We start from the raw sequence: 22,842 nt of genomic DNA on the forward strand, positions 1-22,842 counted from the left end.
CGGTCCCTTTCCTGACACCTGCTGTCGCGGCCAGTGGACACAAATGTGCTGTGAATGTTTCCAGACACGACCTTGTCTTTGCGGCTTGTAAGATCTGAGGCACACTGGAAACCTTGCCTTCGCCTGCGGTCCTCGCGGGACCCCAGCTCACTGTCAGGAGAACCACAGACGTATAAATGATTCAGCTGCGGGCCGCTGTATGCAAATGCACCTGACGTGGGTGCCCTGAACATCTGTCCTGGATCCGGCCCACAAGTACCACTCCTGGACCCAGTGACAGACCTGTGTGGGCTTAGACGACTGTAGGATACAGTGACCCTGAGTGCGAGTGGTTTCAAAGGCTGTCAATCATCGTTCCAACGCTGGACTATTCCAATCGTTTAAGACGGGGGTGGGGTGGTCTGACAAATGGCTAGGAAGGGCTGTTCCATGTCAGATTTTCACGATCACCACTATTGAAATAGTTTCCATTTACATTCATTGCATGTACAGGTTTTTAAAGTGGATTTTTTAAATACAGAATAGATCCTGCCCACGTGGGCCTACACTGGACACCTTGAGAAGCCTACGGGGGGGGGGGGGCCTCGGAATGCCTGAAGCTGCCAAGGATATGAACATGTCTTTAAAGGGGCAGTCCTTTGTAATGACAAAAAACAGGTGTCAAAGCCCAAACAGACATCAGAGGAACACGTGTCTGCCTCCGTCCAGGGGGAGCGAAGAGAGCTGGGGTGATAAAAAATACATGAGAGAAAATCAGAGAAGCAGACTTTCAAAAGGCTGCAATGGCGAGAGCTTGGACACCAGCCAGGGTAGCCCCGAGACGGAGCGAGGGCGGACTGTCCTGCAGTAATCTTGGCAGGCACCAGAGTGGAGGGCCTGCGGGACACTCGCTTGTGGTACTTTTATACTTGCTGTAATGTTTGTTTCTTGGAAGAATATGAATCAATCGAAGTTTATAAAGCGCAGCGACTCGCCTGTTAGGGTCTCAAGGCGCTGGATGTGCTATAAGGGCCCCCCCACCCATCCTGCGCTCTTAACTTGCTTCTGTATCGTCAGCTCTAGACCGCTTTAACTCGGCCTGGTTTGCATGGCTGCCTTGAGATGGGGTACCACTCTGAGGGGCGTCACTCCTGCACAACTCTCCATCCATCAGAATGGTCCCTGCTTCTCCCGAGTCCGTGCACTCGGATTACACAAATTGTGCATCATTTCTGGACATCCAGTCTGCTTTCGGTGTCTGGTGTAATGAATATTTTTAGACGCCGCGCCGCCTGATCAGCAGATTGGTGAAATATAGCCTGCCTTTCTGATCAATGCTCCAGGTGACCTCCAGGAACGTTCCGCACGTCCACGCTGGTCCGGTTGGATCCTGTGACGCCGCGATGACCTAATGCATGGTCTCTCGCCGATTGGACTATATCACGGGAAAGGGGGGCGTTCTGCTCTCTGAGTGGAATGTTCTAATAGCCTCATAGCCCTTCTGCCACGGGCTTTACTCATTGTTAAAGCCCGTCTCTCTTGTGAGCGACCGACGAATGCAGCTTGGACCCATAACTCGGGTTTAGGGCCTTTACCAACCGGTATAGCCCGAATGTTTTAAATAAGACTGTTGGAGCTGAAGGCCTATATGAGCTGTTAATGGCCCTGAGCCACGCCATTGTCTTCAAAGGAGCGCTCAACATTCTAATGTTTCTAATACGTCTGATATACGGCACACGTACCAAAAACAGAGCACACTGAACTGAGTTCACTACACCCACCATTGGATCCAAACACCATTACCTCAAGTTAACAACTCATGACACGCCAAGGGATGCTCAAGACCTCCGGATGCTCGCAATAAACTACGTAGACCATAGACCCATCACCTGTTGAGGCACGTCCACTGTAAACAACCACGGAGCCACAAATAGTCTACTGTTGTTACAGTTCATGAAACAAGACAGATTCTCGTCTGTGATGGAATCCTAGACATTAGGGGAGGAAGGTACCAACCCTGTTACGTCCTCAAGGCCATATGAACGTCATATAAATATGCGCTACATAAACATATTTGATTTAACAACCCTCTGCTTATAGTATGATATACATAGTGGTATGACATGTTCCCCAGGCTACCTTAACACTATACAAAGTAAAGCATATAATTACATTTAAAACAAGCATTGGCATAGCCAATAGGTCTCGCCTTTGGGATGTGATAAGTGTTTAGCCAGCGCTACTGGCCTTGCCAATGTCTTTAAGCTAGGTTGTAGAGCAGTGTGGCTGCTGTACAGCATGTTGGAAAGTTACAGTAAAAAAGTGTCACCTTATATATAACCAAGAAGACATTACATACAAAAGGGACAGCAAAATCACCCTGAAAGCAAACAAATATAGAGGGAAAAAAGAGCCTTAAAAGTAATTCTAAAAGCAGGTGCTGAGACGGGTCGCTATCGGGCTCTCCATTTTTGTCCTCCACATCAGGATAAATTAATCTCAACTCTGCAGCAGGGCCGCCCTTCACGGCCTTTGAAGTAACTTCTAAGACACTCGTTATATAGTTCTTTCACAGTCTCATCATTTCAGAACAGAAGCGTTTTCAATATTCTATACAACGAAGCCATAAGTATTGCTTATTTATCTTAAGGAACTAACAACCATTGGCAAACCCAATAGTCCTGGCTTGTTGTAGGGGTAATGTTACGTGTTTTGTTATATATCCGGATGCAATGGCAGAAGCAGCAAAACACCAGCGGGGCGGGACCCTGCGCTGAGCGCGGATCTTTAGCTTACGTGATTTCAAGCCACGCCCTTAATTACACCCCCCCCCCCTAGTTTTTTCTTCCTATTTAAAGCCGTGTTAAAAGCCATGCCTAAGCCCTGCAATGTCGCCAGAACTGAAAATACGAAGATGCCGATATCAAGGGGACATCAGTTGGCCAAAAATGCCAAGAACACGGCAACAGGTTAAAGCCATGAGAAAAAAAAGAAACCACCAAGTTGAAAGTAGGGGTGAGAAAAAAAAGTATTAGTAAAACCTCAAAGACCAATGCCAGCTCAACAAACATTCCCTTCGGTAGCAACTCCTGTTCACTGACAACAGATCTACCCAGTGTTCAGTGGGGCAGCTGCCGTCTGCAAGCTTACAACACAACAGGAGCGGCCATTAATGGTGACATCGGCAGGATGAAAGGGTGAGCGGGACCCGGTCTGAACTCTGACGTGCAACTGCACATCACATGAAGTCAGATGCAACAGCGCAGCTTCTTGACCAATTCTGGCACCAAAACTAGCATCAAAGTGGCAGCTTGTTGCCAGTCACCCCTCAGAGGAAGCAATCGGCATCAGCAGAGCGACTTCAGGGCAAAGAAACCATGTGATGTACTATCTGCCCCGAATCACATGATGCTCAGCCGAAGCCAGCATACAAACCTGGCTCCTTGTGCTCAAAAACGCTCCAATCCGTGATTCAGCAATTCCGCCATGCCCCTTCCGCAAGCCCCCCTGCCCCCGTACCATTCGCACATGTCGAAGTGTTTATAAAGTGCACTCTTCTCTGAACCGAAGTGCTCTAACACCAAGGGATAGTGTTGGCATCATATAAACATTAAAAGAAATGCAAAATGAACGCTTGGATTATTTTCCTTAAACTTTCACATTTCCGTTTAAATAACCCAACAACTCTCACATGAGAGCGCCCCGCACGCCCGATGCGATCCACTCCAAAAGTGATTAAAAGAAAGCACAAAGAATACAAATGCAAAACAAAAAAAGCATGTTGCAAATCTAAACCCAACAACCCGTTACTGTTGCATAGCATAGTAACAAGACGGGCAACATCACTGCCAATTTTCCCAGGTGCGTGCGTGATGTGCTGCTCCAGTTTTTTTCCCCTTTAATTGTGGGACTTGTAGTCATGTTTTATAAAGCATTAAACAAGACTAGAAGTCCCAGAATTCGCACACAAGTTTTAATTTGTGTTTGCCATTGCATGCTTTGCAACCCCAGAGTGCTGCGATTAATAGTGCAACCCCTAATCAAAGTATAGTCCCCAAAGGATGAGTCAGCCCTCCAATGATTTGAGCCCATGCCACGCAAGTTGCGCACATTTCATCAGCAGCTGCCCAACTCACTGAGCCATCCTGTTGGCTGGGAGAACGCCAGCCAGTCCGGGGTGGAGTGTCTCCAAGCCCCACCAGCCTGTCATAGCACCAACATTCACGCGGGAAGTGCTGCGGCAGGAGGGCTCAGACAGAGCCTGGTGGCCCCTGACTGACTCCCATTATACAACCCGGCCTTTAGAGGCACCCGCCTCTCAGCACCTCTACACACTGACTGACTCGAGTGACCGGTGTGTGGGACAACAATAAGTCAAAACTTGGCAGCAGTCCTGTCTGGTTTCATGACCTCGGGTTGGGGGGCTGAAGTGGCAGAGGCATTTGTTGTGGTAAAAATAACAAGCGCGTTCCTCACGCTAAAAGGAAGCAGCAGGGGGAGGGGCGAGAGGAGGGGGAGAGTGCTGGAGAAAAAAGTGTTGGCAAAAGAGAAAGCGTTTCACTTGCGAGCAGGAGCGATAATTGCTACCATATGGCGCCGCGCGCTCCCGCAAGTGATTCGCCACACATGCAAGCGTTGCCGTTGAAGGCAATGGAACGCGTGCACGTTTTTGGCTGAAAAGCCAAAGCGATTGCAAAAGGTCTTTTTGCCTATGCAGCGCATGGACACGGCATAGGCGAGACCTAAATAGGGTTTAACAACCCATGGTTATTGTGCGTCCAATGCATGCCTCTTTTTGTCCTAGTTGTATCGTGGCCTCCTTACCCATTATTGGAGAGGTTGGAAGCTGTATTGGTTATTTTTCTGTAGTGGGAAAGATAACTCCCAAAGTACATTTCCCACCAGGTATGCTGCACTAGTCCACCTTTGAGACGAGGGCGTCCAACTTCCACTTCACTTGCAGCACCAGCCACAGGGTATATGGTTCCAGCTCGATTCTGGAAGTTTCCTTCCAGGCGCACGGGACTTAAAGAGGCTTCCAGTGTAGGGAAAAACATAGTTCTCTTCACCAAGTCCTACATCTCGATCAATCACCAACAACAGGCCTTCTAAACCGTTCATTTGTTTGACGTCAGCAGGGGTTTTGAGATCTATTGTGACATCATTTACTGGATGTCTCATTTAAACTTTGATATCAAAAAGGTACCCCCTATGTGTACTTTGAGTTCCGAGAGTGAGGGGAAAAAGACAAAAATTACTATAGAAATACTCGTCAGACCTATATTGCTTTTCTAGTGGCCTACAAAAGGCTCCTCACCTGGGCAGTTCCACAGCATAGAGTCTTTCCAACACAAATTAAGCAAAATTCATTCATTTTTATTTAAAAAGATTTTTTCATATGTAATCAGCATTTTCTAATATTTTTTTAAACATTTTGCTACTTTTCTTAAGAGATCAATCTATGCAAATATGTACAATTAATTCCAAATATCAAATTGGTAGAAAACATTTCATATTTCACAAAAACAAAATTATATTATTTACAGATAACATATAAAAGAAAAACATGAAAGATCACTTCATGGATTCATGTATATAACCAATCATTTCACTCTGTTGGCAATTCTGTGGATTGATTCAATCTAAAAAATTTCCACTTTTGAAGATTTCCCCCATAAGGGAATTACCAGCAGTGTAGGTCTTATTTATTTACTTTATGCGATTTGTAAAGCGCGCAAATACCCGTGGGTGTCTCGGCGCTAGGGACAGCGAGCATGAACCAGACAGTAGGGGAACTTATTGATTAAACAACCAGGTTTTTGTCAATTTTCTAAAAGCAAGTAAGGACTGGCTGGCTCTGATATCACTTGGGAGGGAGTTCCAAAGTTTTGCTGTGGCAACGATGAAGCGCTGGTCACCCCATGATGCTGTTTTAGTACGTGGGACCTTTAGCAAATTTGCGGTGGAAGAGCGTAAGGACCGGTTAGGAATGTAAACATCTAGGGCTTCGTTAAGAAATAATGGTCCAGAGTTGCATGAGGCTTTGTTAGCAATACAAAGAGCTTTAAACTGTATACGATTCTTCACAGGGAGCCGGCGCTACTGTTGAAGTATATGGGAAATAGGTTTATATTTGGGAGTTCCTGATACCATTCTGGCTGCTGCGTTTTGAACTACTTGAAGTTTGTGGGTGACCTCACTGAGCATTAACGAGGAGACCATTACAATAGTCAATGGTGGACATGACTAGGGTGCTTACTAATGTCTTTCCAGCTTTGAGGGGTAAAAAAGCTAGAAGATTTTTTATCATCCGCAATTTGTGAAATGATGGTGAAACTACGGAATTGGCGTGGGGAGTGAAGGACGGCCTATCGTCAAATATTACGCCCACATTTCTGACCTTGGTAAGTGGCAGGGGACCCTAAGAGGATGGCCACCAGGAAGAGGACCAGTTGGGTGACAGTTTGCCAAATGTCATAACCTTTGTTTTCTCAGAGTTAAGCTTAGGGCAGTTGTTGGCCACCCAGCTACTGATGGCCAACATGCCTTTCTGGAAGTTAGCTGCTACCTTATCACCATCATTATGTACAGCAAGCACCAGTTGAGTGTCATCGGCATAAGATGTAAGTCTCATCCTGTGTGCTTGGATGACTTTGGCTAGGTCCGACAGATATTAAAAAGTGTCGGACTCAGTGATGGTCCTTGCGGAACACCACACGGGAGGGCCAGTTGAGAAGAGTTGAAGGTGCCGAGATTCACTGATTGTGTACGGTTGGTCAGAAAAGAAGTCAGCAAGGCTCTAGCTGTCTGTGTGATACCGATTTTTGTGACACGGTCGATCAAAATAGCATGATCGACCGTGTCAAAAGCCGCTGAGAGATCCAACAATATGAGGACTGCCGCGCCCCCCCCACCCCGATCAAGAGTGATCCTGATATCTTCTGATGCTTTAATAAGCGCAGTCTCGGTTCCGTGGCCCATACAGAAGCCGAATTGTGTATCATCCAAGAGTTGGAGATCTTCAATATACTTGGATAACTGGATGTTCATAACTTTTTCGAAGATTTTTGCTGGAAAAGGCAAACTAGCTATGGGTCTATAATTCTTCGTGTCGTTGGGATCCAGATGTTTTTTTAACAAAGGTGTAATAATGTTTTTGTTCCAGGTCCGAGGGTATACGCCCATTATAAACTTTGCATTGCAGACGTTGGATAGATTTGGTGCAATCAGGTCGGCGACAGATTTAAGGGTAGCTGGAGGACAAGGGTCAGTAGCAGAGCCTGACTTAATGATGGAGATTAAAATTAAAATCTGATCGGGTGATGTCCTGTCAAATTGCAATAAAGAGGGAGAGGGTTCAGTAATACCAAGGTTTGGGGGCTGGTCATCCGTTTTGGGTTGAGAAGAAAAGTTTGTGTAAATATCATTAACCTTTTCAAAAAAATAGTTAGCAAGAGAGTCACATAAGGCCTGTGAAGGGACTGGGTTGGAGTTCGATGTCTGTCCTGATAGTTTGGCTACTACCTGATAGAGATGTTTGTTGGAGTCTTGCGCGGATTCTATCTGTCCAATATAATATTTGCTTTTTTCCTGTAAAATCAGCAACTTATATTTGGTGAGTGCGTCTTTGTATGGAGTTTTTTCGTGATTATTGTACTTCTTTCGCCACTGTCACTCAAGATTTCTACACAGTTGCTTCTGTACTCTAAGGACTTCTGAGAACCATGGGGCGGAGGGGGCGCGGCGATTTTTTGAGATGGTTTTTTTTGGTACCAGAAGATTGAATGCCTTGTGCAGCCAGTTTGAATAATTTGATGAAGCAAAGGTAGGGTCTGGGGAGGCTGAGTTGAGAGCAGATGGAATTTAAGAAGCTGCGGATCTATGCTCTTCCAGGCTTTAATACCTACAGGCAGGTCTGAAACGGCACTGGGTGTCGGTTTCTTGGTGATTTGGATGTCAAATGTGACTGCGTATGAAGAAACAGAAGTTTCCCTGGGATTGCTATCTGTGTGCGACTGTGTTGCTTGTGTGAGAATGTATTAATTGGAGAGAGTGACTGCTTGTAGGTGGTTTGTGGGGTTGTATGCATGAATCCATAAAGTGGTCATTCATGTTTTTCTTGTATATTTTATCTGTAAATAATATACATTTGTTTTTGTTAAATATGAAATGTTTTCTACCAATTTGATATTTGGAATTAATTGTACATGTTTGCACAGATTGATCTCTTAAGAAAAGTAACAAAATGTAAAAAAAATATTAGAAAATCCTGATTACATATGAAAAAATCTTTTAATAAAAATGAATGAATTTTGCATAATTTGTGTTGGAAAGACTGTATGCTGTGGAACTGCCCGGGTGAGGAGCCTTTTGTAGGCCACTAGAAAAGCAATATAGGTCTGGCAAGAGCATTTCTATAGTAATCATTTAAACTTTGATTTCAGATGTATATTGAGTGAAAGGGGACATAAAAGATGGAGCAAAATCCTAGATATCTGTGCCAAGCTCCTGCTGTGGGTCAGGAAACTCTGCCCTCGTACTATGGTAGCTCCGCCATAGTACTGCTGTAGCTCCGCCAGTACTATGGTAACTCCGCCATTGTACTATGGTAACTCCGCCATTGTACTATGGTAACTCCGCCACTGTACTATGGTAACTCCGCCACTGTACTATGGTAACGCCGCCACTGTACTATGGTAACGCCGCCACTGTACTATGGTAACGCCGCCACTGTACTATGGTAACGCCGCCATAGTACTATGGTAACGCCGCCATAGTACTATGGTAACGCCGCCATAGTACAATGGTAACGCCGCCATAGTACTAATGGTTCTGTGCCCAGGACTTCTGATGCACTAATGTTCTAGGCGTGTCACCTGCTCTCCTACCTACCAACACGATAATGTTAATATCTAAAAACTCTATACAACCATGTGCAACCCCTACAGTGCCATCGCTATATTACAAGGACCCCCATGGACCACTATGCAGCCCTGCTCCTGCAGCAGAGAACCGCGTGGCAGTACCTCAGATACCACAGTGACCTGGCAGGGATCAGTGGTGGCAGTCTGTGGTGCACATATACTCTCAACATTCGGCGCGTCTCATGACATACCTCTGACATGGACAGATGCTTCGTAGTTGCCCCGGACTGTGGCATCAGTGCTTGGGGTCGAGCACTTGTATTCCCCCTGGTCGCTGGACTGGATGCCCTTGATGCGCAGCTCCACAACGCTGTTATTGGTACGCCGCAGTTCGATCGCCCCGCTATTGACACGGTCCCGGTAGGGCACATCCGTAAAGTAGGAGTCCCAGGTGCTCACCACACCCTCCAGGCCCGCACTTCGAGTGACCTGCCAGTCGAAATTCTGTTCCAAGGGTCCTTCATATTCGCTCACCTCACAGGGGATGACCACCTCGGTGCCCTCAACCCGCAGTAGGGGCCCGGCAGGGACCTTTACCACTCGTGCTATGCAGATACCTGCAAGGAAAGGAGAGAAGAGACATTCTAGGTTAGAAGTTACGAGACACACTGAAAGACACACTGCCTACCTGCTCACATGGCAACTTAAGAGTAACTTCAGAAAGCTGGAAAAAACTATTATTTTCAAACAAGGCCATGTCCTTTAATGCTGTTACAGGTTCAATACAGCCTAGCAGAGTCTTAGCCCTAACGTGAAAAATAGAAAATAAATTCAAAGGTATTCTGAGAAAGCAAGATCACACATGCATAAACCTGATATGTTTGGGGGCTTCCCTGGCATCTAAATCCCCACTCCAAACACTGGCAGCGTGATCAGATGCGCCTCTAAGGTAAGGAGGGCCGCACGAAACTGCTGTGATTCGTTTCCCCACATCTGATCAAATATGGGATGAACTCAGGACATTTTATACAATTCACAATTCCTTTCAGAACGCTGTAGGAAGAAAAATAGGCATTGTAGAATTAAAAAAAAAACCTTGTGCATTAATTTGTCTCCGAATTTCCTAGAAAAGTAAGAGAAAAACGCTGAAAAAATGAAAACATTGTGTAGGAATCAGTTTGGCCACGTGTATATTTAGACAAAAGAATTAATAATTCTGTACTTTCACGAAGTCGCAAGTTTGAATTTTTCACAATTCCCTCAGCGGAATTACAGTTTTGCACAGTCCTGTTTTGATATGCTTTGAATTTCATACAAAAGCACAAAACAGATCAAACACCGGAAATACAATCGAAAGCTTAGGTTAGTGTGTAAAGAACAATATTTAGCATGGAAAGTGTTGGGAGTGATACCTGCGGCAGCAGGCATAGAAAGATGGAATGCGCCATCAAAGATAAGAAGGGAGTTTGAAGCTAGAACACCGAGTGTGCTTTAAAGTATGTTTTAGTATCATAAGGACACTGTTTTTCTCTTCTTCCCAGATGCAGAACATGAAACAAAAACTCACTTTGCAACAGTGCTGGGAAGCATGTGCTACTGACCCCTTATGCAATGTTAACAAAAACAGACCCCTGGACATGAAAACTGATAACTGTGAATAAAAAGTGTCACCAGACCATGGCGAAAAATGTGAAATAGCAGCAGCGAATCAATCTTGCAACCATAACAATCGAACCCCTTTTTGACGTGCGATTGATCACGTGATGTGGGAAATGTTGCCCTGGAATTCTCAATGGTTTCTGAAAATTTTAACAAATCGAACTCACGCAGCCCTGGTCAGCAGGACCACATTTCCACTGGTTCCTGGCTTCTGCAGGTCTATAAACACAACTTATACAACAATACATACATTGCACAACTTTTACAAATTTCATATAAACATAACTCATACAAAATGTATATTGCCCCTAAGGCTGCTTCTATTTTATTGATTTCTTGCAAGACACGCCATCAGTGGATACAATATCCTCGCTCGAACATCCATTCTCAATTCTTAATCCACAGAAATCTCAAAACACCTAAAAAATGGCAGTGATAAGAAGGTAAAAAAATGGCAAAAAAATATAATTTAAATAATAAGATAAAGGCACTAATCATTTCGAAAGCACTGATTCTACTAAAACAAAAACTAAAAGCAATACTGTACGCTAACATTTTCGTTGCTACTGGTCACGTAAACAAAAGGTCTCTCTCCGGGAGGTAAAGCACAACTGAAGCCGGTTGAATTGTATAGTGTGTGTAAGTGAAAAGAAAGTGTGTTAAAGACAAAGGAATCTACAGTAGGAATATCAGACTTTATCAGAAGTGTTTCCTGTCAACTACTCTTTTACATGCTCCGGTTAACAATGTAGAAAAAATGTAAAAAAAGTACCAGATGAACAGAAAACACGATGCAGGCAGGTCTGTGTCTGGCTTTCAGGGGAGGGAATGACAGGTGAGTGACGTGCACATTATCCTATTGCGTGCCTCCTTCACTTTAATTGACAAGCTCCTTATTAGCTTGAAAGAGAAATTGCACCTTGTGCAGAATTCAGCCACTTAAAAGTCTTGTTCACTCAAAACTCAAGCGTGGCAAGGAGCTTCATTCTGCTTTTTCAAAGGGTTGTGTTGCCTAAATTTTCTGAAGGCTGTGGTGTGGGGAATACATTCTCGGTCCACACCGAACTCCATTAATTGTGCATCAAATATTTGCGCTTTTGTAAATTGTAATGTCTTGGTCTTTTTTTAATTTTCCCATTCAGTCAGCCATGTGTTTGTGGTTTATTTGCAATGCAGGTGATAACATCCAAGCATTGTCTCTCAGTTGCAACATGAATACACTACGTCCTCAATTGTGGTTGTAGCAAAGTGTTAAAAAATAAATCATTCCCGAAGCACAGTTATCATCTGGTCCAGCTCTAATGCGCCAGAGCATCTTTGCTCGCAAAGCGTTGCACGGCTGAAGATGGCAGCAAACTGTGTGAGCAAGGAGTGGAATATTTCATTCCATAAGTAACTGATGCCGTAAGGGGAATACTGAGGTCTGTATTTTCAGTACTTTATGCTGCTGCTGGCATCCACAAAAATATATTTTCATTATAAGGAATGCAAAGGTGTAAAGTCAATAGTTGGATGGAAATCCTTATAATTATTAAACAGAGTAAGAGTTGGTAATGGGACAAATCAGATATTTCAATGGAGCAGGCCTCGGGAGTGTTCTTTTGGAACATAAATAGGTTTGCGTACAGCAGTGCCCTCCTTGTTCCCATTGCTGTTTCTTAGAATACAGGTATTTTGCCTGACTGTAGGTATTCTTTCCAAGCAATATAAACTGTGGGAGTTCAGTTACCGTTTCAGTGGGTGCATCATGCTGTTCCAGCACCCCCACAGAGACACTCCTGAACATTCTCTAATATGGTATACCTGACTTTGTGCACACAGTTCCAGACGTCTACTTTCAGTGTTAGTGTAACCAGAACCCCAAAGAATGAGCCGAGTTCAGCAAACATCATAAGTGTGAATATCTAGACTGGCAACATCTGGACACAGAGAGACAGAGGAGTAGTCACAGTATCAAAGTAATGCAAATATGAGGTGAGCTACAAAACTGGATTACACGTGGACAGTGGCTCTATTCCACAATGTTTCTCTCTCTCAGTGGCATAAGTGAAGTCTGCTGGGGCACCTTGCAAAACATGATGGGTGGGCCATAAAATAAATAGAGTCTGAACACCTCACAGATGTGCAAAGGCCTGGGGCGGAGCCAAGCCCCCTGCCACCATAAGGAATGTAACCCCGCTGTGATCTACAAGGCCTTCATGAGTCTGTGTTATGCTCCTATTCCAGTACCCCACCCACCACCAGCCTAGACCCAGAAACGTTTTAAGGCCTGGACAAAGTGAGAAAATGCCCAGGACCCCCACTTTCCAAAGGGTCCCCTGGGAAAGTGAATCTTCTCTCTATTTGACTGCTGTCTATCCTATTTCTCCATCTGAACCCCTCTCCATCTCTGCCTGTCTCTACCTCGGATTCTGTCTCTCTATCCTATTTCACTTTTAGGGTTGTTGGAGTCCTGAGCAAGACCTATTTCAATTTTTTTTAGGTTACATTATGTAAGCTAAACTTCTAATTTCGTATTCTTTGGCATCACACAAACGTGAATTAGCAGGCAATGGTAAATTCAATTTAAATTTGCTCTACACTGGGGACCCCAAATATGTCTTGCCGAGGGCCCCCAAAATTACTTAATATGACCCTGTCTAAACCTAATGGAAATCTCCAATAAGAAAAGTGATCCAGAAACTGTAGTAAAAGGTCTTGCCCAGGTCAGCATAAAACATGTTTCCGTTTCCCCCTGTCATTGTGCAGAGGAAGGAGTCAGTTGTAATGCCCAATGGGCCCAGAATGGGACACACTGAATGTTTATCACTCTCTTGCAATTAACATCTCTGAATGACAGCTGCAAACAAAACACATATGTTCATATGTTTGTCTTTTTATATAATGTAGATTAGACTGGTGCTAACTAGAACTGATACTGTAAGCGTGTTAAAGGTGTCATCATTGCAAGACAGCATGGTTATTGTTACAAGTCTGGTGTTAGCCAAGTCATTTTTCTTTGATTAAAATTATGTGTGTAATAGATTTACTTATAGGGGCTTGCAGCCATCATTGTTCATCCATTGGTCTGTTATTGTATCAAGAGCTGCATGGTTACACCTTGTTTACCACCCGAGAGCTGCGTGGTTACACCTTGTTTACCACCTAAGAGCTGCATGGTTACACCTTCTTTACCACCCACGAGCTGCATGGTTACACCTTTCTTCACCACCTGAGAGCCGCATGGTTACACCTTCTTTACCACCCAAATGCTGCATGGTTACACTTTCTTTACCACCCACGAGCTGCATGGTTACACCTTCTTTACCACCTAAAAGCCGCATGGTTACACTTTCTTTACCACCCATGAGCTGCATGGTCACACCTTTACCACCCACGAGCTGCATGGTTACGCCATTTTTACCACCTAAAAGCTGCATGGTTACACTTTCTTTACCACCCGTGAGCTGCATGGTTACACCTTCTTTACCACCCACGAGCTGCATGGTTACACCTTTCTTCACCACCTGAGAGCCGCATGGTTACACCTTCTTTACCACCCAAATGCTGCATGGTTACACTTTCTTTACCACCCACGAGCTGCATGGTTACACCTTCTTTACCACCTAAAAGCCGCATGGTTACACTTTCTTTACCACCCATGAGCTGCATGGTCACACCTTTACCACCCACGAGCTGCATGGTTACGCCATTTTTACCACCTAAAAGCTGCATGGTTACACTTTCTTTACCACCCGTGAGCAGCATGGTTATACCTTCTTTACCACCCACAAGCTGCATGGTTGCGCCTCTTTACCACCCACGAGCTGCATGGTTACACCTTCTTTACCACCTAAAAGCTGCATGGTAACACTTTCTTTACCACCTGAGAGCAGCATCGTTACACCTTCTTTACCGCCAACGAGCTGCATGGTTACACCTTAACCACCCAAGAGCTGCATGGTTACACCTTCTTTACCACCTTAAAGCCGCATGGTTACACCTTCTTTACCACCCGAAAGTTGCATGGTTTCACCTCGCGCATCACCCAAGTAGATAGTTACACCTTCTTAACTCCCACCCAGCCCCCACCTTCCGTGGGCTGCATCACGTGACCCTGATTTACCACCAGAGGGATGGAGGATGTTACCCTTATTTACCACCCAGGAGGTGCATGGCTGTAGTCCCTCCCACCCCCCCGAAAGCCTACCTGACACATGCTTATAACCGTTCACCCCTGCTGCTGTGCCCCATCGCCACCCGGAGCACTGCATGCACTCAATCTGCCACCTTGAAGTGCCCCCGTCCTCAATGGTTGGGGAGGGGCAACTCATAGCCTGAAGCCTCAGGTTCACGGACCCTCGGGTCAGGGGTCAAGACCTCACCCTCGTCTACCTACTTTAAAACACCACCCGCCGCCGCTCGGGGACTCAGCTCCCCTCCTTTGCCACTCACCCCCACAGCTTCACCTACAGCTAATTTAAAGTCGGGATGTGTCTTAATCAGAGATTTGCATAACGCGGCGGCCGCGTGCAGATAAGGGCCTGCTCTGCATGCAAATCCCAAAGCGGATACGAGAGCTGTGGGCAGAGGGGCTGTGGGCGACCCCGGAGGTAGCAGCGGGCAGTTTAGAGTGGAACACCCCAGACGGGGCAGCAGATTAGAGCGCAGCGCTACGCAGGGGGCAGCAGATTAGAGCGCAGCGCTACGCAGGGGGCAGCAGATTAGAGCGCAGCGCTACGCACGGGGCAGCAGATTAGAGCGCAGCGCTACGCACGGGGCAGCAGATTAGAGCGCAGCGCTACGCACGGGGCAGCAGATTAGATTGAATGAGTGCACATGGGGTAGAGATGCTCTCAGGTTCACCCCTGCAGGAGGCACAGCACAGGGCTCCACGTTATGTACATTTACACACAACTCAAGAGCACAGCATCAGGAGCAGCAAAGATTGAACCCAAACCAAGAGGAGCCTTTTTGGCAAAAAAAAGGGCTCAGCTGCATCCATGGATCAGTCAGACTGAGTCTCTGAAATGTGCAGGTGCCCTGTCCTAGGGTCTGAGGGATAGGACACCGTTAGTGAGAGAAGCGTCTGTCTCTGAGGTGCAGACACACTGCTGTAGGCTCTGGTGCTGGGGATGGTTTGTTAGTGAGAGAAGCTCCCTGCCTCTGAGGTGTGCAGACACACTGCATTAGGCTCTGGTGCAGAGGGTGGTTTGTTAGTGAGAGAAGCTCCCTTCCTCTGAGGTGTGCAGACACACTGCATTAGCTTCTAGTGCTGTGGATGGGTTGTTATTGAGGGAAGCTCCCTGCCTCTCAGGTGTGCAGACACACTGCATTACACTCTAGTGCTGGGGATGGTTTGTCAGTGAGAGAAGCTCCCTTCCTCTGAGGTGTGCAGACACACTGCATTAGCCTCTATTGCTGGGGATGGTTTGTTAGTGAAAGAAGCTCCCTGCCTCTGGGGTGTGCAGACACACTGCATTAGGCTCTGGTGCTGGGGATAGTTTGTTAGTGACAGAACCTCCTGCCTCTGAGGTGCGCAGACACACTACATCAGGCTCTGGTGCTGAGGATTGTTTGTTAGTGAGAGAAGCTCTCTGCCTCGGAGGTGTGCAGACACACTGCATTAGGCTCTGGTGCAGGGGATGGTTTGTTAGTGACAGAAGCTCCCTGCCTCGGAGGTGTGCAGACACACTGCATTACGCTCTGGTGAGAGGGATGGTTTGTTAGTGACAGAAGCTCCCTGCCTCCGAGGTGTGCAGACACACTGCATTAGGCTCTGGTGCATGGGATGGTTTGTTAGTGAGAGAAGCTCCCTGCCTCTGAGGTGTGCAGACACACTGCATTAGGCTCTGGTGCAGAGGGTGGTTTGTTAGTGAGAGAAGCTCCCTGCCTCCGAGGTGTGCAGACACTGCATCAGGCTCTGGTGCTGGGGATGGTTTGTTAGTGAGAGAAGCTCCCTGTTTCTGAGGTGCGCAGACACACTGCATCAGGCTCTGGTGCTGAAAATGGTTTGTTAGTGAGAGAAGCTCCCTGCCTCCGATGTGTGCAGACACACTGCATTAGGCTCTGATGCATGGGATGGTTTGTTAGTAAGGCAAGCTTCTGCCTCTGAGGTGTGCAGACACACTGCTGTAGGCTCTGGTGCTGGGGATGGTTTGTTAGTGAGAGAAGCTCCCTGCCTCTGAGGTGTGCAGACACACTGCATTAGGCTCTGGTGCAGAGGGTGGTTTGTTAGTGAGAGAAGCTCCCTTCCTCTGAGGTGTGCAGACACACTGCAATAGCCTCTAGTGCTGGGGATGGTTTGTTAGTGAGAGAAGATCCTGCCTCTGAGATGTGCAGACACACGGCATTAGGCTCTGGTGCAGAGGGTGGTTTGTTAGTGACAGAAGCTCCCTGCCTCCGATGTGTGCAGACACACTGCATTAGGCTCTGATGCATGGGATGGTTTGTTAGTGGGAGAAGCTCCCTGTTTCTGAGGTGCGCAGACACACTGCATCAGGCTCTGGTGCTGGAGATGGTTTGTTAGTGAGAGAAGCTCCCTGTTTCTGAGGTGCGCAGACACACTGCATCAGGCTCTGGTGCTGGAGATGGTTTGTTAGTAAGGCAAGCTTCTGCCCCTGGAGTTGTGCTGACACACTTCTGTAGGCTCTGGTGCAGGGGATGGTTTGTTAGTGACAGAAGCTCCCTGCCCCCGATGTGTGCAGACACACTGCATTAAGCTCTGGTGCCGAGGATGGTTTGTTAGTGAGAGAAGCTCCTGCCTCTGAGGTGCGCAGACTCACTGCATTAAGCTCTGGTGCAGGGGATGGTTTGTTAGTGAGAGAAGCTTCTGCCTCTGGGGTTGTGCTGACACACTACATTAGGCTCCGGTGCTGGGGATGGTTTGTTAGTGAGAGAAGCTCTGTGCCTCTGAGGTGCGCAGACTCACTGCATTAGGCTCTGGTGCTGGGGATGGTTTATTAGTGAGACAAGCTCCTGCCTCTGGGGGTGTGCTGACACACTGCTGTAGGCTCTGGTGCTGGTAGCAGTATCACTGAGACAGAATCTCCTATCTCCAAGGAGTGGCTCTTCTGTCCAAGAGGACAGCGCCAATTTCTCTCTGTCCAGGGGCAGTATCCTGCCCTCTGTGTCCCGGATGATTTCCCTTTCTGATTAATACCCATGGGGCGCACCTGTGCTGGAGGGCACGGGCCGGGCAGGAAGGAGAGCTTGGGCTGATCAGTTCCCAGGCCTACTCACCCTGCCACACCCCTCCCATGCCTTCTCTAGGGTATGCCGTCATCTCGAGGGCCAAGAGGGCCTCCTCGAGGCGGGTTGTGAACGGCCAGGGCGCTGGTTTAACCTGTTGAGAGAGAGAAGGTCCCTGCGTGGCTCTGGGCCGCAGGCGTCACTGCGTCATGCTCAAAATAGCAAGTTCTGCGTTTTACTTTTTCATTTCCTCACACACAATAGTCATGCGAGAGCATGGAGAGCTTTCTGTGACATGGAAGGAAACCCCGAATGGGGTCTGTGGTGGGGAGGGGCGCACTATGTCGGCATAGGCACGGTCAGCTCACCAGACTGTAGCGGACAGACGGTGGTGGCAGCCAAGCATTAGTGTCGGGGAGGCCAGATTACCGACCACCTGCCGGGATGTGTTGCGTACTAGCCTCTTCTGCCAGCCCCCTTTACATGGAATATAGATGACACATGAAGTCTGGAGACCTCGTGCATGAACTGTAGGCCGTGTGTGGAGTGTGTCACATGTGGCTTTGGTACACTAGATCCATTTTTAGGTCTCGGCTAGACAGAGCATGCACTGTCTCAAAGAGATGTGCTTACAATCCAGTGGGCTTCAGCCCGCCCATTGGCTGTCCCATTTGTTCGCTCGGTCGTCGCTCTTGTATCCTGCTTCCCCGTTTTTCCTGAGCATGAACGCGTCATGCCTCTTCCTGTGATTGTCCATCCCCCAGAGCATGGACCAAGCACTTGCGTCTATTCATTGCTCCCGTTTTAGCTTCTTTTCTCTCTCTTTCCGCACTCCATACGCCTGCTCCTGTTTTCACTTGCTGCATCTTGGATTTCCGAGACCTATTGGCTTTGCCGTCTGTCTGAGTGGAATTTAAGATGGACGGTTTGAGAGCGTGTCAAACAGCAATGTGAACTGACGGACGTCTCCGCAGGACTCCTGAAGCCCTTTGAACTGTACTAGACATGGTGGGTGAGCTGACAGAGGACGAGGGTCTCCCGCTGTAGTGTAGGTGACACCCCAGCCCCCTTTACGTTCATTCTTCTCAGAAGCGCCCCCTACACCACGCTAGGCTGTGTGATTAAGGGGAGAATCTCTCCATCTTCTGCTCCTTTATTTTGGGGACTCCCCGACAGGAGACTCAACTTCGCCCCACCATCTGCAAGACGAAGACCAAGGCTGGACCAGTGTGTGAGGAAACGGGCCCGTGGGTTCACCAGTGGGATACTTTACCTCCTTGTGATCACCTGTGCCCCAAGATTCAGCCAGCACCCTCTAAGGTCTTCATTGGACCACAGCGTGAGCCTAAAGTGGACACTGGCCCGTGGGTTCACCGGTGAGTTACTTCTGCCTCCTTGTGCTCTGGTGTGATCTAAAGGCCAGCAATGGCCCTGGGAGGTCATCCTGTGTCAGGATGTGACCATAGGCCAGACACTGGTCCCATGAGGCCAGGAAAAAGTCAGTTGACCTCAGTGTGACTCAGATTGACTATGGGTCTATCCCCATGAGGTCATCCTGTGACCATAGGCCAGACACTGGTCCCATGAGGGAGTCACTTGACCTCAGTGTGCCTCAGATTGACTATGGGTCTATCCCCATGAGGTCATCCTGTGTCAGGATGTGACCATAGGCCAGACACTGGTCCCATGAGGCCAGGAGGGAGTCACTTGGCCTCAGTGTGCCTCAGATTGACTATGGGTCTATCCCCATGAGGTCATCCTGTGACCATAGGCCAGACACTGGGAGGGGAGAGGGTCGTATGTGGGCTGGGGGCTGAGTAGAGGACACCAGTAAGTAATGTACAGAGAGGGTACACGGAGCGCCCAATCCGCTGTTGGCCGTGCGCGCGCGCCTCACAGTCTAAATTCAACGCAGCCACACCGGGGATAAAAGGAGGAGCCGTTTCAATCAGAATGATGCCAAGGCGTCCATAAATTCCGCAGTCCGCTACATCCAACGCCACGTTCTCTGCTCGACCTTCTTAGGATGTAAGGCATCTGTGGCCCGGGCTCGGAGACACTAGTGCAGAGGAACGCGCCCCTCCCCCACCCCGAGGCTGACCGGTACTGCACGAACCGAGCCGGGCCTCTGAAGATAGGAAGTCACACCAGCATGATGCCTCACTGGGTGCGAATCTTACTGCAATAATGTGACACAAGTCACCTGCTCAGGGCAGCGGGCTGGGGACACCCCCTGAAGCTCCAGAGAGGTGAAAGGAGGCGCTTCAGAGTGCTGTGAGGCGGAAGGCAAGGCCAGAGAGGCAGAGGGTACTGTGAGCATCTCCAAAGACGCAGCGAGAGGGGCGCTCGAGAGTGCGGCGAGGGGCAAGGAGAGGCCAGAGAGGCAGAGTGTTGTGTTGCGCCCGTGACGCAACGGGCGTACAGCGTGGGGGTCATGTCACCCTGAATGAATAAAAGCCGGTCGTGAGCGTACGTACGCCAGTTGGGCTACGACGTTGCAACCAAGTAAATGAGCCCGTGAGTCCCGTCTCTTTATTAGCCCCCCCCACCAGGTATCACTCCCTGTAATAGAGCGCCAGTTACCGCCTGGCGACACAACGACTGGCGACAAGGGTGGGCGTGCCCTCGCTGGTCGACGAACGCTGGTGTGGCGGCCGCAAGCACTGCCATCGGCTCTCGGCGCTCATGCCCCGGCGCGCTATCTGCAGTGTCTCGACGGCGCTGTGCCCCCGGAGGCGCCGATACTACGGCGTGTGAAGCAGAGGACGCGCGCGCAGCAGCGCGGACCCCGGAGGTGAGACGCGGTAGCGCGACCCCCCCCTGCTCGTGGGAGGCCACGTGTGAGGCTCCGGCCTGCCGGCCACGTGCTGCGGCCTCCGCTTCGTGCCTGCAGTGGGGAGAAACAGGCTACCACGCCCCTAAAGCAGCAAAGCTGGAGGGGGAGTGCAAGGAAAAAAAAAAAAGGAGAGTACACGGCTGAGGCTGAGAGCAGGGCCCAGGAGGAGCCAGCACCAGCAGGAGAGACAGGGGCTCCCACAGCAACCACAGGCCCCAGACCCTGAAAGGAGGGAGACCCAGCCAGCAGTGGCTGAACAAGGCACAGTGAGCTCCAGCATGGGGTGTGTAGACAACAAGCACTGACAAAACCCCCCCAAAAAAACAAAAGAAAAAGAAACACAAGTTCACTCACACGCCTGAGGGGGTAACCGACGGGGTCTTCAGTCAATACGGCAAACATGGCCACGATACCCCCCATAGAGCCGTTCGTTGTGGAAGGGTCACCCTCATCGCTAGCACCCAAGTGGAAGGACTGGGTGGATCGCCTACTCATATTTTGAGGCCACCAAGGTCCATAAGGACCAGAAAAGAGCGATGCTGCTACATTTGGGGGGCAAAGACAACCACAACATCGCGAAGACCATAGTAGAAGCCACGCCCAAAAGCCACCACACACTGATAAACGCCCTCAACGGGCACTTTGAACCCATGGCCAAACAAGACTATGAAAGGTTCATATTCCGGCAAGCGCGCCAGCTCCCGGAGGAATCGCTAGACACGTATCATGCCCGGCTGAAGAACTTGGCATCCACCTGCGGATTCCCCGATGTAACGGAAGAGATCAGGGGTCAGATAATTCAAGGGTGTGCCTCCGCCAAGCTACGGGAACGGATACTCGAAGAATCCGGCAAGTCCCTCACGGATATACTAACGCTGGGGCGGACCAAAGAACTGTCGAAAGCGCGAGCGGCGCACATGAAAGCAGCATTGCAAGCACCTGTGAAGGCCGAGCCCGTAAATGCGGTGACGACGAAACCCCCGACGAGGTGGGTCAAGAAAGGGCCGGGGCCCTTCACATCCGGACAACCCAAAACTTGCGGATACTTCGGAGGCTTGCCTCATCCAGCGACAGAATGCCCCACCAAAGGTAAGAGATGCTCTGGGTGCGGGCGGTTTAATCACTTTGAAAAAGTGTGCCGGTCCAAGAGATACCGCAAACCACGCCAAGTGGTAAACGCGCTGCCTGAGGAAGAAAGAGGACACAGCGACATGGACGACGATGAAGAGGAAGAGAGGGTAGTGCACAAGGTGCACATGATCGGCACCATGACCCGGAAGGCGCGGCAGTTGCCCCAGTGCAGTATCCGAGTAGGGTCACAAGACGTCACAGCAGTGGTCGACACCGGCGCGACCATCAACATCATGGCGTCGGTCCTACATCGCACCATGGATCCGAGGCCAGTGCTGTACCCCTCGACCATCACCGTGTTCGCGTATGGGCAAGATGCACCTTTTAAGATACGAGGACGGTTCCGAACATCCCTCTCGCACGGCAACCACTCGATCACCACGAATGTCTACGTCACCGAAGATGGGCAGGGAATGCTCCTGGGGTGCAAGGCTGCTGAAGGCCTGGGAATCGTGACATTCTCATTTGGAGTCCATCAGGAGTCCGTACAACATCTGCTGACCGAGTTTGCTGAAGTATTCCAAGGGATCGGACGGTTCAAAGGGAAGGAGATACACCTCCACATTGACCCCACCGTCCAACCAGTGGCACTACGGCATCGGCGGATAGCGTTCCACCTGCGCCCCCTGGTAGAGGAAGAGCTTAAGAAATTGGAGGCCGCTGGCATCATCGAGAAGGTGACGGGTCCCACACCGTGGGTGTCCCCGATTGTTGTCACCCGAAAGCCCATACAACCAGGCGCGGTGAGGATTTGTGTCGACATGAGGCTCCCCAATGTCGCGATCAAGAGAGAGCGCCATATCACCCCCACAATAGACGACCTCATCGGGGAAATGGCCGGGCCTGCTGGTTTTCCAAATTGGACCTGAGATCCGGATACCATCAGTTAGTACTAGATGAGGCGTCTCGGAACATCACAATGTTTTCGACATACGTGGGGCTCCGCCGATACACCAGGTTGAGTTTCGGAGTGTCCAGTGCCGCGGAAGTGTTCCAAAACATCATACATCATACAGGAACTCATTGCAGATAACGTCAGTGATGGCATCATGGTACACGCCAAAACCATTCCTGAACACAATGCGCGCCTCACGCAGGTATTCCGACGACTGCGGGAAGCCGGCCTCACCCTACACAGGGAGAAGTGTGAGTTCCTGAGAAAGAAGCTACAGTTCTTCGGGTACACCTTCTCGAGGGAGGGAG

At 48.8% G+C, this 22,842-nt stretch overlaps 1 protein-coding gene across 2 annotated transcripts in view; it reads right to left on the minus strand.

The window, feature by feature from the left end:
• PTGFRN (prostaglandin F2 receptor inhibitor) overlaps positions 1–22,842 on the minus strand; it is a 484,819-nt gene that overhangs the window by 324,319 nt on the left and 137,658 nt on the right. For both annotated transcript variants that reach the window (XR_014967615.1, XM_085620984.1), the window contains exon 2: positions 9,095–9,460. Coding sequence is in view for 1 of the 2 variants with exons in the window: in XM_085620984.1 (XP_085477110.1) it covers positions 9,095–9,460 (366 nt within the window). In the remaining variant the exon portion in view is untranslated. The remainder of the gene's footprint in view (positions 1–9,094; positions 9,461–22,842) is intronic.

This window comes from Triturus cristatus, chromosome 8, assembly GCF_964204655.1.
Source record: "Triturus cristatus chromosome 8, aTriCri1.1, whole genome shotgun sequence".
Classification (NCBI taxonomy): Eukaryota; Metazoa; Chordata; class Amphibia; order Caudata; family Salamandridae; genus Triturus; species Triturus cristatus.